At 39.0% G+C, this 17,315-nt stretch overlaps 1 protein-coding gene across 7 annotated transcripts in view; it reads left to right on the forward strand.

Annotated features, from left to right (window-relative positions):
- Positions 1 to 17,315, forward strand: part of ARHGEF28 (Rho guanine nucleotide exchange factor 28) — a 305,032-nt gene that overhangs the window by 35,317 nt on the left and 252,400 nt on the right. For 5 of the 7 annotated variants that reach the window (XM_061189352.1, XM_061189354.1, XM_061189355.1 and 2 more), the window contains exons 2-3: positions 15,647 to 15,808; positions 16,570 to 16,613. In XM_061189352.1, coding sequence (XP_061045335.1) covers positions 16,581 to 16,613 — 33 coding nt within the window. In that variant the 5' untranslated portion in view covers positions 15,647 to 15,808; positions 16,570 to 16,580. The remainder of the gene's footprint in view (positions 1 to 15,646; positions 15,809 to 16,569; positions 16,614 to 17,315) is intronic. The other 2 variants (XM_061189353.1, XM_061189357.1) reach the window with 2 other exon arrangements.

Raw genomic sequence — 17,315 nt, forward strand, 5'->3', positions numbered from 1 at the left:
AACAGACTCTTGGAATATTGCTGGGAGGTTGGGGGAGGTGATGGGAATGGGGTGCCAGTTTAGTAGAGAGAATGAAGAGGGGATGATGGGGGGAGACTTCAAGTAATTAATTACTACATGGTACATGAGTGAGTGTGGAAGTGAAGGAGGAAGAGAAATAAACGTTCTAGGGTTATAAACCTGAGTGGCTTTTATTACCTTTAGCAAAATGGGCAGTGTAGTTAATGTGGACCAGTTTGGGCCTGATAATATTGAATAGTTCTTGAAGCAATGATATTAGGGAAATAATCAAAGAAACAGTTCTCCTCTTAGAGAAGAGAAAACATAGAGGATGGAGAAGGGTTGATGAGATAAGTAGTCATCAAAGATTGTGGGAAAAGGCATTAGCCTAGTTCTGTGAAGTTTCAGAGGTCAGTTTAGAACTAATGGGTGAAAATTAGGGGGAGGCAGATTTTGCCTTAAAATAAGGAACTGTAGTACCAACACTGGGAAAGTTACCTATAGTAACTGCTTTGATCTTCACAGCTCTGCAAAGTAGACGCTATCACCCCATTCTTACAGGTAAGGAAACAGGCCTTGGAGCACACTGCTTAAAAAGTGCAGAGCCAAGGTGTTTTGGTGTTTTATTTATTTTCCTTTTGTGGCTGAATTTTTTTTTAATTTAAAAGATTAAAATTAAATATTTAAAATGTAAAACAAGTTATTAAATACAAATAAATTATTTTAAATATAAAAAAATTTACATTGTAAATTTAAATATTTTTATTTAAAAAAGACATGGTATCACCAGCAAAATAATAGAGATTTTTAAAAGACCTTTCCATCACTCCCAGCAATTTCTCATTGTAAGAGAACCAATATATACAGTTTACATATTTTTCTACACTTTTCTCTGATCGTACAAAATGCAGTATATATTATTCTCAATTACAAATCATTTTAATATCGCACCTAGACGTGATTCTGCAAAGTTCTTTTTAAAGATCTCTCTGTGTTCTGTACTTTCACTATGATGTATCTAGATAGAGATTTGTTGGAGCTCAATATATTTTCAGCATCTGAGAATTGTATCAATTAATAAGAATTCTCCAAAATTATCTCTTCACATATTCTGTTGTCCCTTTAATCTCAGTCTGGAACTCCTGTAAAAAGTATGTGGACCTTTTCATACTATATTTCATGTTTCTTAACACCTTTCATATCCTTCCCCTTCTCTAGCTTTTTACTGTATTCTGGGTAGTCTCTTAAATTTCAAATTCTAGTTTACTGATTACCTTTTCATTTTTCTTTCTTTGTTATTTAACCTGTCCAATGAAGTTTCAGACATTATACCTTTTTATTTTCAGAAGTTTTATTTGGTTCTTTGTCAAGTCAGCCTGGTGTTTTAGGATAGTGTCCTGTTCCTTTCTCATGCTTTCAGTTATTTTTTTCAACATTTTATTTAAATATGCTTATGTTTTAGAATATTTGGTTAGTCTATTTGAAGTTCGGAGGGTCTGATTTTGCTGTTTATACTGTCTTTCTTGTGATGCATAGCTGCATAGAGTGTTTAATGATTTGGAATTGTGGGCCTATGACAAATGAGACTCTAACTTTGGGAGTTTCGTAAATCTGAGTTAACTCCAAATGCAGCATTACCAGCCTGGGACTATTTTGTGTATGTTAATCTTTCAGTTGAAGATTTCCAGGGAACACTTCCTCCCCCCCCCCCAAACTTCAAAAGCTTAGGCCGAGACAAAGTTCCTTGCCTTTTCCTTTTACTAGTGGTCATACTTTTCTATTTGACTAAAGGTAGAGCCCTCTGGGTACTGCGTTATTCAGGAGATGGATCCATGACTTTGTCTCTTGCCCTCAAAGGCCATTTAAACTCGATCTTCTGGGCTGAGACCAGCCAAACTCTTCAGGGCAAAGATTTCTCAGTAGGTCATCACTGTATTTCTCAGTGAGTCTTAATTTTGTGACTTTTGGAGAGCTCCCTTGTTTTCTTGGGAGAGTTCAAACTATGCATTTGAAGTAATTCTTAAATAGTCTAACTAATGCCTTGAGCAATAGGGGTGTCAGGTTATTTAACCCATCATATTGGCAGAAAGAAAGTCTGTTTTCTTAAGCACTTAAAGGAACAAGTCCTTGTCAACTCATCTTACAAATTTACCCAGCCCATTCCTGGTAGGATTGGTGCCTTTTCTCTGTTCTCTGCTAGCAACCAGTGCTTTTCTTTATTCTAATGTTAATTACATGGCATTGGCTGTTTTATTGTATGCTTCCTCCAATAGGCCAGGAGTTCCTGAGGGCAGATCTGGACTTCTGTGGGTGCAAAGTCCCTCAGCTAATGGGAACAAATGGGACCCAGAACACATAAGGGGAGATGGATGAGGGAATTGGAGGCAGAGCCATAAAGAAAGAGCTCTAATGGCCTAATATGTGACCAATGGATGAAAAGTATTGGTTTCAAAATAGGGAATGAAGTCTTTGTTCAGAGTGAGGTGGCATCTTAAGGATGGAGGAAAAAAGGAAGGAACCATAGTCGTTCTTTCTAAAAATGTAATGTCGTTAGAAAGGGGAAATGAATTGGTAGAGCATAACTTGGCATGAGCTCATTTCAGAGGTGGGTAATGGATGTGGTCTGGAATTGATGTTATAGACTGTCTATCAATAAATCACTCACTCACTGTAATTAAGTTTACTAGGTACATTCCACACCTGGGACGTTTTGTATGGTATCGGTGTTTTACTAAGTGCTCTGTGAACGCTCATCTAAAATGAGGTTTCCCCACAAATATGTAATCTAAATTTATAGGCCACACACCTAGACAGATCTGTGTTGCGTATGGGCGCATACACATGCACTGAGTCAGGGAATGGCATATTTTCTGTAATTTGGCTCATAGACCTGCTTGCTCCAAACTGTGTGCCTTGCTTTCCTTCTGTGTTCCTGTCTTTGAGTCAGTGTTTTTGAATGAAGGCATGATTTGTTGGTAGGAAGATCAAGACTTTATACCCATGACTATCCATTACCCTATTAACCTGGATTATGTCACTCGATTAGTTAGCTCTCACCTACTAGAAGATAGGAATGCAAAGAACTAGGAGATGAAAGGTAAAAGTTTGTGTGTACCTGTATGTGTGTATGTTGTGAGTGGGGTTACGATGAACTAAATTTAGTCACGTTGTTGAGAAGACCTAAGGTGATGAGAGGTATCTATTAAGTGTGACCATGTATTTGGCATTGCTATTATGAAATACCTTTATTTCTCGCAGTTCTGGAGGCTAGAAGTCCAAGATCAGGTGCCAGTGTGGTTGGGTGAGGCCCCTCTTCTGGGTCACAGACTTCTTGTTGTGTCCTCACATGGCAGGAGGGGCTGCGGAGCTCTGTGGAGTCATCTTTATAAGGGTACTAATTCCATTCATGGGGACTCCGACCTGATGACCTAAGAACCTCCCAAAGGCCCTGTCTCCTAATGCCATTATCCTGGGGGTGAGCTTTTCAACATTTGAATTTGTGGGGGGAGACACAAACACTCAGGCATGCACATACCACACCTGTGTATTCTGTTGGTGCAAATGTTAGTTTTTCAGATTGCATTTTTTTCCTAGAACAGGTAGAGAGTAGTTCAGTTCATGGCATGTGAAGATCTGCCTTGATGTGGCATTTACTGCTTCAGGTTCTGCAAAGTGTAGCATATAGTTCCTAGTTCCTTTGTAATAGTACAGTTTTTCAGAATAATGAGCTTAGTGTTGCTTTAGGAAACACACTGTTATGCGAGAGCCATGGAAAACATGATCTGAAAAGGGACTTGAGTAAATAGTAAGAGGGAAAGGGCCCAAGTTCTACCTGCCTCACAGCAGGCATTGCAGTTTTTGGAGCACATCCAATCTTAAGAGCCACCCACTTGTCCAAGATCAGATTGATAGAAAGACAGAGCCTTATTCTTTGGTCTCCCTTGGTGAGGACTGTCAACAAGGAACTTACATGCCATGAAACAGAACCATTCACTCCAATGGAAAATATGCAGATTTAGAAACTAAATTCTTTTTACTCTCTTTTTGAAAAATTGAAGTAACGTTAGTATTCTGTTTTCATTTTTAACTGAAAATCAATATACAATTTATGAGTTGGGTAGTTAAATTATAATTTAAATGAAAATATTTAGGAATTTTAATGGTAGATCTGAAAAGAAATTATATGCTTATTTCCTGGGGGATTACATCAAGGGTAGTATTATGCAGTGAACTGGTATGACTTTCTCGAATACAGGAACTCTCCCATGAGGGATCCCCTTTCTGGAGGAGACCTGAGGTTGGCTAACCTCTCTTTTGAGGAAAAGGCACACCTAAGCCATCAGAAGCAAAATTAAAATCTGTTCAAATTTCAAAGAAGAACATGGCACAGTTCTTCAGGATGCAGGACTGTCCCCGTTATGTGACATTTAACATCCTTGGCCACTAGGCACCAAGTGCCAAGATCTGTTCTCCCCAGCACTTTTGACATTCTCATTTCTTTCCCTTGTCCTGGTAAGCATGCACAGGTCTCCGCTAACAAAAAGACCGAAATAAAACAAAAGTCCCCTTCATTTTCCTCTCCATTGCCCTGGAAGTGATACCCAGTAACTTTCTAATTTCCAAAGACCATGGCCCCTTCTGAGTCCTCATTCTCCTTGACCTCGCTGCAGTCCCTCGTGAGCTCTAAGCAATTATGTATTATTATCAAATTATTATTTAAGCTCTTGAATTGTTGCTGAACTGTTCATGTGGTTGGACTTGTCTCTCTATAAATGTTTTGAGGGCAGGATCTTATACTTCTCTGTGCCCTTAGTAATATTCAGGACAATGTATTTGGTGTTTATTTTGTTAGCTGAATATTTATTTCTAACTCATTGCACTGTTTTAATATTTATCCTGTAGGAAAGTTCTTTTCTGTTTTAATCTTGAATCCCAAATGCTGAATTTCACGTCTTTATTGTATATGTGATAGAAATTTGTAGTTATTATTCTTAGCATATGTAGGTCACATTTGTTCGGATCACTGGAGCCCAGGGGTATATCTGGATCTCAGTCACAGTAACAATATAGTTTTTGACTTGGCTTTCACCAGTGAAAACATTTGAATACCAGTTCTCACTCTGTTCCTCCTTTCTGAGACACAGGTCAAGATCCCTCTTCCCAGAAGAGTCTTTTCTGACAACTTCAGCCACAAAGTTCTCTCATTTTCCTAAACTCTTAAAGCATTTACTGTTTAACATGATTTTGTCCACTCCTTACCTCCTGGTTACTGCTCCACTGCCCTCATTAGGCTGCTCCTTCCAACATGGCTGTGGCCAAGCAGGCCAGCAACCTCTCAAATCATGGCTTCAGTGGGTCCTTCTCAGTTCTTATCTTGCTTTGCGTCATTTACCCACAGGGTTTGCTGCCTTGTTCATTTCTCTTGGATTTTGTCACATTCTAAATTTCTAACATAGCAATAGTTAGATAGTTGGGAGTGTGGGATCTGGAATCAGACTGCTTGGGTTTGAATCCTGGTTCTACCACTTAGTAGTTGTGTGCCTTTGGGCAACCTGCTTAACCTCTCTATGCCTCACTTTTCCCATCTGTAAAATGGGGACAGTAGCAGGAGGTACTCTATAGGGTTGTGAGGATTAGATGAACATTGTCTAGCACAATAAATAGTGCTCAGTAAATGTCAGCCCTGATTATTTCTCTATTTCTCAATGCCTTTTGTGAGCCCCTCTTCCTCTACCTTTCTCTTGGAGTTCTCCAAGGTTCTGTTCTAAGCCCTTTTTGAATTTGTGTGTATCCACTTCCTTGATCTATCCCATTTACTCCCAATGACTTTAACTACTGTTCTATATTATCAAACTCTTTCTCTCCAGCCCAGACCTCTTTCTTGAACTCCAGATCCCTGCTTTTGACCTGTCTTGGACACCAGTCCTCACATCTCAAAGTCATTATGGCCAGTACTCATTTTTTTCCTCTGAGTCATTCATCTGCCTTTCCTTTCACTTTCCCCATCTTGGTCAATGGCATTGTCTATCTCATTTCCCAAACCAGGAACCAAGGAATCACCCTAGATTCCTCCTGATCCTTATGCCCTACATCTAGTTAAGCATCAAGGCCTTTCCATTTTGTTCTTTAATCTCTTAAATTTGCCCACCCTACAACATTGCTTTGAGTCAGGCTCTCAATGTCTTTCACCTGAACAATAGCGATGGTCTCTTACCTCGTTTCCCTGACTTTGGTCTCTCTCTCTTTCCAATCCATCTACCACCTGTGTCACAGCGATCTCTTTAAAACACAATTTGGATCACACCCCTCTCTTGCTTAAAGCCACTCACTGGCTTGAAGTTCATGTTACTTAGAATGACATAACACTGGGGCTCAGAAAAAGTTTTCATCCTTCTCTCCCACCACTACCCTACACACACTTTCAGTAGCCCTGGAGGTGCTACTGAACAACCTCTTCTTTTATGCTTCCATGTAGTTGTACCTATTTCTTCTGCTTGAAATGTCCTCCCATTTCATGGTCTACCTGGTGAACATCTATTATCTGTCTCAGTGATTTTCAACAAGGCTCACTATTGGCATTTGGGGTGGGACAGTTCTTTGTGCAGGACTGATCCAGTATTATAGGACACTCAGTATCCATGGTTCCTGTTGCTGAATGCCAGTAGCAGCTCCCTTCCCTCTTCTGCTCTTCTCCTACCCCACCAACCCAGTCAGGTAAGAAACCAGACATGCTCTGCCCTCATTTCCAAATGCCTTTCTGGGTAGGAATGCCCCTAGTTAAAAGCCGTAGTATGTATTCTTTAAGACTTAGCTTAAGTCTCATTTCCTTGGGGAACCATGCCTGATACCTCACCTGCTGACTGATTTGAGTATTTCTGCTTCCCTGTGTTCACAGAATCCCACACATATTTTACCATTTACAATTACCATTGTTTTCCTTTTTCTCACTGGGCTGGCATTTCCTCTAGGACAGAATTCATCCTTGCATCCTCAGTGCCTAGGATGTGATAGATACTCAATAAATATTTGTAGCGTAAGTGAATGTTTATGTTATCCTTGGTATTTAGTTGTCTGTCCTCTAGCTTATTTGCCTATTTCATATTGGTATGCCCTTTTCAAATAGACTGATAGACACTTGAAGGGAGACATTTATACTTTTTTTTTAACTGAGTGCTAAGCATATAGGAAGTTCTGAGTAAATATGCTAAACTAAATGAAACATTTAGAGACTAGCTGTATTTCTAAGGTTAAACCTCATTTCTTTTAATTGTTAAGGTCATATTTCTAAACATTAAAGCATCATTCTAGAATTTCTCCAGGTTTTACACATTTGTCCACTAGTTTTATAGTCTAGAATTGGGTGCCCTAGTCTAGCTCTTCTGGTTTAAGAATGTCTTAATTTTTATGGGTGGTGGGCAGAGAGTACCTTTTTGTTCCTATAAAGACTGTATAAAACCTAGTTGGGAATGGGGAGGTGGATGAGGGTGGCTCATAGCCACAGTTTGCTGCCTGAAATACAGATGAAAGCCATGGGGGAGGTGGTGGCTGCCACCTCTGGTTAGATTTGTTAACTTCTCTGTAGAAATGCTTCTTAGTATCAGGAGAATTTTCCATGTACCTCTTCCCCCAGCTACTCTCTCTGCCTCTACTTTCTTCTCTCTCCAGTCTGTTCAGCAGTCTTTGGGTCAGCCTCATGGCAAGGCAACCTTAGGTAGGTTATTGCCTCACTTCAAACACTTCTTTGGCCTTGCATTGCCTCTAGAAAGGATTTTCAACCAGAAGTATGTGATTTTTTAATCTTGGATCTCACAACCTTAAATTCAGCCCATGACTCCACAAAAGAGAACCAGTTTCTTGACTTAGCAGTTACTTTGTTTTTGCCCATAAATAGTATTTCCTACTTTGTTCACTCATGTTTCTTCTCTAATATAGTTCTGAATTTCTTTTGACATTTAAAATTTTCAAATTTATTCCTAAGGATAAAGCCTTGCTGCCACACAAAATAATCAAAACATGTCATAAGCTGAGAAAGAAATTCTAAAACTATTTTAAGCAATGGCAATATTATTGGAAAATGTGGGCCGGGGGTGGGGGGATGGCCACCACCAGAGAGAAAATTGATTAGCATACATAAATTTTAGCATGACTTTTCAAATTGACAATTTTATTGAGATAATTGTACAGTCACATTCAGTTGTAAGAAACAGTATAGAGAAACTTTATATTCTCTACCCAATGGTAACATTTTGTAAAACTGTTATAATAAGCTCAATTAATATTGACAGTGATACAATGTACCCATCTTATTCAGGTTTTCCAGTTTTACTTATATTCACTAGTACGTGTGATCTTAAATTTCTGTACCATTTTTGTCACGTGTGTAGGTTCATGCGTTCACCACTACAGTCAAGATACTGAACAGTTCTGAAACCACTAGGATCCCTCATGTCGCCCTTTTATAGTCACGACTGTCTTCCCTCCTCACCTCTCCCAATACTGTTTCTCACCCCTGACAACCACTAATCTGTTGTCCATTAATTTTTCTCATTTAAAAAATATTATTATATAAGTGGGATTATAGTCTGTAACCTTTTGGGACTGGCTTTCATCACTCAGCATAATTTCCTGAAGATTGATCCATGTTGAATAAATAGTTTGCTCCTTTTAATTTCTGAGTAGTATATCTTGCTGAGTTATGTATGTACATATGTAAGTGTGCACAAAGACAACAGAGTTTAACCATTCACCTACTGAAGACATCTGGGCTGATTCTAGTTTTTGGCTGTTACAAGTAAGGCTATGAACAATCGTGTCCAGGTTTTTGTGTGAACATAAACTTTTATTTCTCGGGGGGGAAAATACCCATTAGTGGAATTGCTGGTGGCAGTGTGTGTTTAGTTTTTAAGAGCCTCCCCAACTGTTTTCCAGAGTGACTATATTATTTTGCATTTTCACCAGCAATGTATAAGTGATTCAGTTTCTCCACATCCTTTCCAAGATTTGGTGATGCCACTATTTTTCTCATCAATGATAGGGGCACTATTTTATATATTTTACGTTTTAATTTTAATATCCCTCCCATGACAACCTGCATAGTGTTGTGCACACAGTGACAGTGAATTGACTTTGACATGATGGAGGAACTTTAGAGATCTGTTGCTGATGAGGACATTGATGCCCTGATAGGATGTAACTTGCCCAAGATACTTGAGTGATTGAGCTTTGCACTGACTATGAAGGATACACTAAACGGATTAATAGCATAAGTGAGATGGTACGGGTATGTTCAATTGACTTATAAAAAGCTTTTAAGGGCTTAATCACTTTGTGTGCAAATACATCCTGTGAAATACCAGCAAGTGTGACTGGTTTGGCGGAACATTGTGTTAGCAGCTAGCTCCCGCTCCTCTTTGTACTTTGCAAATGTCCTCTAATTTAGGCTGTACTATTTCAGACTGACTGGCTCCCCTTCTTCCTCCCCACCCCCAGTAGTTTGAATTAATGAGATCCCATTGAATGGTTATTGTGTTGCTTGCTTTCTAATCTTCAGACATCTCCCCACACTGAGTTCACCAAATAATTCTACTCTTTCACTTAAAGCTGCTTAGACCTGCGTAACTCAGGTAGATAACTCCAGTCTGAAGCAGGTCTGTAGACACCGTTGTGTATTAAACGGTAGGTTTATTTCTAAAATGCTTTCTTCTTGCCCATCCATTGTGCTGCCATTGAAGGTTTTTACTTAGACTTGGCCTTACCTCCCGTTTAACTGTTCTTTCCTCCTCCTGTTAGTTTAACAGTTGTGAAATACAAGTAAAATTCTACACTCCTAGGTTCACAAAGGAGCTGTGAATCAACATTTCCCTCTAAGTGCAGAAGGTTTCAAACTGAGGTAGCAATTGAATTACCCCAATAGTAATTGCTCTCTGCCCTTTGAATTTTCAAACTGTAGGGGGAATATTTGGTTCTATAAAGTCAAATAAAATTCTTTGGAGCTTGACAGTATTATATTGATGTGGTACAGTGCTCTTCAGAATTCCTGATGCCTGGGGGTTCCTTGGGGCTGCCAGGATGAGGCTGAGCTGGATAGGCCTCTTTTAGACCATCTTCACCCCAATTATTCCTGAATCATTTTGATCAGTCTAATATGTAGAGGTTCTGAATGATTAAATAAAGATTCAAATGTTTTAAAAAATCCTTTGCGTATGCTTAATGTACAATGATAATAAAAATAGTTACAGCTAGCATTTATTGAGTGCTTATGATAGGCCGTTAAGGGTTTTCTCTTTTTTTCTCTATCAAATCTCTTAATCTTCCCAACAATCTTAGGGGGTAGGTACTGTTACTAGTTCTACTTGACACATTGGAAACTGGCCCAGGGAGGTAAATAACAGACCCAAAGTCACACAGTTAGAACAGGATATAACTGGTGTTCAAGCAGCCTGTTCTTGAGTCTGTACTCCTAGCTGTGAGGCATTTGCAGCCTTTTAGCCCAGCAAATTGCTGTCTTTCAGACCATAGTAATGTTACAGAAGGACTCTGCTGAGGCCAAGGAGAGCATGGGCTCTGGGCTCAGACAGGTTGGATCCACGTGCCTCGGCCATGTCTAGCCTCTTGGCCTCATCCTCAACCAAGTGGCATAACTTTGCTGAGCGTTTCTTTGCTCTTGTGAAGTGGAGACAGGGGTGCTGGAGGTCCTCCTATCTGAAGAGAGCAAGTATCAGCAAAGCCCTTTAAAGTGAAGCTTCTTAAAATGGGAACCACAATTCAGAGGTAACAGTGGTGGAGGAAAAATTTTGCCTGGGGTTCTAGTTTTTGAAAATGAAATTAAAATTATGAAAATATTTTTAAAATTTAAAGTTTATTCCTTTGGCTGAAAGGCAGCAGAGCATCACGGCTAGAATTACAGGCTCTGGAGTGGCTGCTCGAATACCAGCCCAGCCTTGTTCAGTGTGACCTAATGCATGCTGAGTTTTTAACTCTGCTAACTCTTAGAATGAACATAAGGTGAATCATGTGTGTGTGAGAGATTAATTAGAGGAGGTTGTGACTTTTCTTCTGACACGACTGATAGCACAGTAGGACATCCATATCATCACGTTTGATTTTCAGAGCATTATTATGGGGGTCATTTTTATTAGAAATACCGAAGAACGTCTCCCATTTTCTCCTAGGGTGGGGAGAAGGTGCTGTTATTCCTTTAATGTTGAAGTTACTATCTTTAAGCCTTTATCTCATTATGATTATTTCTTCTTACTTGTTAATGGATCTCTGTCACATTCTCATTGATAGTTTTGTATATGACTTGAAGTTCTCCAGTACTCAAATTCTTTTCTCAATTTTATTTAACCTTATTTCATGCTTAAAAAAGATTTCCAGTTTTATTTTGAGTTGATTTGTATTTAGCTACAATATCTGGTAACCGTACCAAGCCCTGAACAAACAACTACAAAAAAATTTTTTTTGATGTTCAAGGTAACATGGCTAGAGAGTAGATGCCAGCATTGGGTGGGGTGAAGAATGAACAACGGAGGTTTTTGCTTGTAATTCTGTAAGTGGTCAGTTCATTTAAGTATTTTTGTTTAGGTAACTTGCTCCTCAGTTAACCTTGTAACTGGAGGGACTTGTAAATGAACATTTAGATAACTAGGACTTCCACATTTTTCTCAATGCTACCATGAGGATTCTCTGAGATGACGTTTGTGAAATACTCAACGCAGTGCCTGACACACCATTAGCCTTCAAAATGGAGTTATTTATAATACGGACAAATATTTGAGCATTATCTGTTAATAAGTTGTATGAGAGGCATACACGCCAGTGACTTTTAGCACGTTGAAAGACAAAATTAGTCATGGATTTTATATTGAATCAGTCTTAGAATATTTCATTTAGATGCAAAAACATGAGAAACCCAGAACTTCAAAGAACTGATTTTTTCCTGTATTAGTTAAATGTTATGTTTTAAATTTAAAATATTCTTTTCACCTGTTGAAAATAGTCTGATATTTTTCTTTAGTGTTAACTAGCAACCAGAGATATTGGAATAGTATGTATGCTTCATAAAATATCTAAAATATTGAATCTTTTATGTCTTGATGATCTTTTCATAAGATTTTTTTTCCCCTTTTGGGAGCAAACTTAGAAACTCTGTACTAAGACCCCAAATTATTTCATGGTGTCTGCCAGCAAGACTAGAAATGTATTGGCTCTTTACTTTCCCAATAAACATTTTCAAAAATACAGTACAATAGAAAAGGACTTGAGTCTCAATTTTTGAAATTGCAGGTGGAGAACTCAAGCTTTAGGAAGTGGAGTGTAGCGCATGCTACTTCACTTATATAGTGAAAAGCTACAGCATGTGAAGAACTTAGGCAATTGTGACTTGCTTAGCAAACACAAATTTTTTATCATTAAACTTGATGTAAAAGGAGGCATGGCCATATTTAGCCATGCAGGTCAGCAAGTGAGCACAGAACTTAACTGCTCTTTGCTATAAAAGAGGAATTAATTACAGGAAAGTGAGAATATAGTTTTTAATATCTATTCTGGTTTGAAGTTTTATTTGAGGATATAATATATTGGCAGCAAACTATGTTCTCTACAATTTAAGTAGGAAATCCTGATAGGGGTTTTGGAAGTGTTGGAACAGAGGTTGAGAACTGGGGGGACTTTAGTTTTTAGTTTATTTTTTCAAGGAGTGAAAAGTAGTTTCTCTGAAAAACAAAATAACTGCTGCTCAGAATGGCTCTTAAATTTCTTTACTGAAAAGTGGTAAAAGGTCGAGTAGGCAGGAATAATAAAATATGAGTTGTTAAATATCAGGTGAAATACAGACAGTATGTTGTTTAGCCCTTGATGTTTTGCCTTTTGCCTGAGATGATTATAATTCAAATTTGAGGCAGGCATTTGATGGCATCGGTGGAGAGCCTGGATCCTTCACAAAGCTGTGCGAGGTTGGATTCTGCACTCCAGTTCAGCTCATGTGGGCCTTTTCACTGTATAAATACAGAACTCCAGAGGCTCTGGTGATCACCCCACACTCCACTGGTCGTGCCTTTGTCTGCTGAGCCTGGAGGAAAACTATTGGGAAAAGTAGCCTAACAAGTAGGGGAAAAGGCTTACTTTATACAGCAGACCTTCAAAATGTTGAAGTCTATATACCCTTAAGTATAATATGTTAACATGTATCCCTTACTTAATGTATTTATTAATAAAACATATTACTGTAACAGTGTATATTCTAAAACATATCTGAAAACAAATCTAAAACAAAGCTATAAGGATTAAACATTATAGTAAGATTTTTTTTTTTATTAATAGCTCTTTTTGCACTCACTAAAAACATTGACATGTAATACATGCCAGTGAGAGTAATATGATGAAAATGTGTCATTCTTTTGAAAACCTTTGCTTAATAATTTTAATGCTGTGTTCAGTTCAGCTTGAATGTCTGGTTCCAAGTACTGTTTACTTTGAAATTGATTTTGAAGTGTCATAGCTGAAAAACATACCATATTATGATAAATAGATTCTAATTGAAGAAGTGAGTGCTGGCTGTACTTGTACATAAAGGGATTTATATTTTAACCCCATCCAACAATTGTACAAGAGTTTAAATGTGGCTAATAAATTCCCATCTTCCATGATGTCAATCATTCCTCCTGCAAATTAATCAGAAGTTGTTGCATTTAAAGAATATAAAACCCATGAAACATTTGGAAAGGTTAAAAAAAATAGATTAGAAAGCTTTTTCCAAAAATTTAAAGCACGCATGTATGAGGGCTTTTGTAGGTGGCAAACTTTAAATAATTTTTGCAACAAAATCACAAAATGGAAAGGTGCAAATACTTTTTCAAAATGTCTTTACAGTGGTATATACTGTCTATAACCTGAGTTTCTTTTGAGATGCATTTTCTTTTTCACTTATTAAAATATCACCCCTTTCTTGAAGGCATAGGATATTTATTTGAAAACTATTTTTATTTATTTATTTATGGCTGTGTTGGGTCTTCGTTTCTGTGCGAGGGCTTTCTCTAGTTGTGGCAAGCGGGGGCCGCTCTTCATCGCGGTGCGCGGGCCTCTCACTGTCGCGGCCTCTCTTGTTGCGGAGCACAGGCTCCAGACGCGCAGGCTCAGTAATTGTGGCTTATGGGCCTAGTCGCTCCGCGGCATGTGGGATCTTCCGAGACTAGGGCTCGAACCCGTGTCCTCTGCATTGGCAGGCAGATTCTCAACCACTGTGCCACCAGGGAAGCCCTGAAAACTGTTTTTAAAAGATCTGCTATAAACAGCCAGTTTTCGTCTCAGAAATCCCAGCAAATATGGAACACTTCTATTTTTGTTAGAAAATTAGGTAGTACATGTTTGGCAACTTTTTAAAGTACTTTGCTGCGATATAACCAACACACCTTAATGTGGTAAAGATTTTTATGGTCATTTCCCGTCTTGTTACAGCAATTGTAAAGATTTGACCATGTTTGAAGGTCTTATTTCTATAAAGTTAACCACACTGACATCCTGTGGAACTGTGTGCTTTTGGCTTCAAGTTCTTCTTTGCAGTATCTCACCCATGAATGACACAGTGAATGAATTTTGCGTATGTGCTTTTTAAACTTCTTATCTGAGAAGCTACCCTATCACTGGTTGTACTCGAGCAGTTTTCCTGTAGATCATTACTTATTAAAGAAGTAATTCACTCTTCAGAATGTCTTCATATTCTCACCAAAAGTGGTTTTTTTTTTTTAGTGTATTTTATCAGACAAAAATCTAATACCATCTGTACTTTCTTCTAAGTGTATGGCAAGCCTCCCACACAGCTTAATATGTCCTAACATGCTTCTTAAAATACTAAGTTTTGAAAGTTTTGCTCATAAAGGAAAGCATTTTAGTTTGTTTTTTTTTTTACTTTGTGGATTTCAGCCTTTTTTCTTAGCACTGCATTTGCTATAGAATACATTCATTTCTTTTGCTATTAGGTAGAAATCTTAAAAGGATCTTCTAATTTTATTATCAAGTTTACCGAAATTTTGTAAAGGATTGGAATTATGTATGGCATGACTGTGAACATAGTTGAAAAAAATGGCTACTGTCTTGAGACACAGTGTACATTTAGTGTGAGGGTCATGGTACATGTGCTGGTGTATGTACGTTCATATTTTAAATGCCTTCTTGATAATTTTGAACCTTGAGGGGCTCTACTCAGTGCTCTTGGATTGGTCATAATTTTTATTTCATAGTGTAGCTGATGAACAATTGATACTGGGATTGGGAGTCTCAGTTTTGTCATTCTTGTGGTTAGTATTATCTTTAATTTGAACTTTCTTTCTTGGACTCCTTAAGCCATTCATCCAGTTTGTGAGGTTAGTTTCATTACAAATTGATGATGATAACCCATAAGCCCATTTACGTGGGTCTACGTGAACTGCCACAGGGCACGAAGTGTTGAAAATGTGGGCCGAGGAGGGCTCTGCTGTCAACCCCTTGGCCTCGTGTGACCTTCGGTCTTCTCTCAGGATGACTCATGGAATGTGACTTGTGACCTAGGAGGGTGCCAGTGTCCTCATGTATATGAACTATTAGTAAAACTTGAGCTAAATGATTTTTCAAAAAGTAAATTAAAATAGAATTCTTTATGTTTTTCCTCCAGGTCAAGTGTGACCTCTGGGGGTTACTGTACTCAGAGTCACGATTCAGGTTGCTATGTGTCTGCCTTCTTAAGAGACATCCCCAAAGTACTGCAGCTGGCTGTGGCCTGGGGACCAGAGCCAGGCTTGGCCTGGTGAGCAGAACCCTGTCCCAGAGGACGCAGGTGGGTGGGCAGAGAGGGGAAGGGTGATGGGGGCCATGAGTCTCCTTGTCTGCCCTACTCAGAGTTCTCATGCAGCCCACTCTTCACTTTCTTCCAATCTTTAGGTCTCTGTCATTCAGCTGTGAGCTCTTTGAGGGCTGGACCATTTACTGGTCATCTTTGTGTAATGCTGAGCCCATTGAAGGTGTTCAATAAACCTTTCTTAAAGGAAGGTGTTCAATAAACCTTTTGTCTAGGTTGCTAGCTGGTTTCCGGGTACAGATGGGATGTGTGCACCTAGTGGAGAGGTTGGTTAGCGTGACAGCGGGCTGCATCCCTCTAGACTGAACTCTCTGGCCCTTACCAAGAGGTCTTAGAACTATCTTGTCTCCGCAGGCTCCTGCCTCGTCCAGCTAAGAGTGAATTTTGACCTCAGAGTAGCCTATATCTAAGTGATTAACTAAGGCAAAACTTGCAACATGCTTATGTTGGCCTTTCTTGGCTTCCTGAAATACAATTTCTATTTGGGAGCAGTCTGTGGGATAATGTTTGGGGTGATAGGTTTTCCTTATGTGTGGATCTTCATGTGAAAGAAGAAAGGGAGGAGGATATTTTATATGGAGAGCATCTTATTCCTTTGTTCTTAATTTTGTCTCTGCGGTTGTCCTATCTAGTGGGTTACTCCTCCCTCTACGATGTTACTAAAGGGCAGGGCGCAGCTCTGCTGGTTGGTCACACGGGGCTCCTACAATTAACTCTCACTTCTATTATTTTCATTGCAGATGCGGAAGCCATGGAGCTGAACTGCAGTGAAGTACCTCTTTATGTAAGTGCCTAAGCATTGGGCTGCAGGTCTAAGTGGCCCTTTCTTGAACTTGAAACCCCTTGTGACTGAAGTGGGAAGAAATGTTCTGTTGGCTATTGAGTTGGGGCTTTTAAAAAAACAACACACAACATTACTGTCTAGTTCAAGCCTTTGCATGGAGCCTTTTAAAACTGGTTGGCTCCTGGTTCCAAAGTCTGGGTTTTAATTATATTTTCCTGAGTAACTTTTAACCGTATAACTTCTGGAAGGCAACTCTGCTCACCACTATAACCACCAATGCTTAACTGTATAACTTTTGGACTCAGAAATACTGAGTTCATCTATGTGAATGATTTTTGAACACATTATTTTATGATATCCTAATAATAGCCAAGAATGTTTTCTGTGTGTATCTTTTTTGGGGAGAAGGTTCAGTGACAATTGTGTCAGGTAAAATCCTGAAGTAGGAATTCAAAGGGAAAAGTGCTGGGACATACATAGAGTAGGTGGGGGATTGGGTGACAGAGCTGCCCGGTGAGATTCCTAGTCAGATGTACCTTCTGGGCTGAGAGAGGATTCCAATCTCGAGAACAGTTACTGGGTGTAACAGAAGTGAGCCGATTGTCTCCCCACATAGAAAATGGCAGATGATTTTCTCTTCCTTCCTTATTTTAGGCAAAACCTCTTTCCTTGGAACCTATGTTTGGTGGCAGGTGGGCATGG

This window comes from Eubalaena glacialis, chromosome 4 (assembly GCF_028564815.1).
Source record: "Eubalaena glacialis isolate mEubGla1 chromosome 4, mEubGla1.1.hap2.+ XY, whole genome shotgun sequence".
NCBI lineage: Eukaryota > Metazoa > Chordata > Mammalia > Artiodactyla > Balaenidae > Eubalaena > Eubalaena glacialis.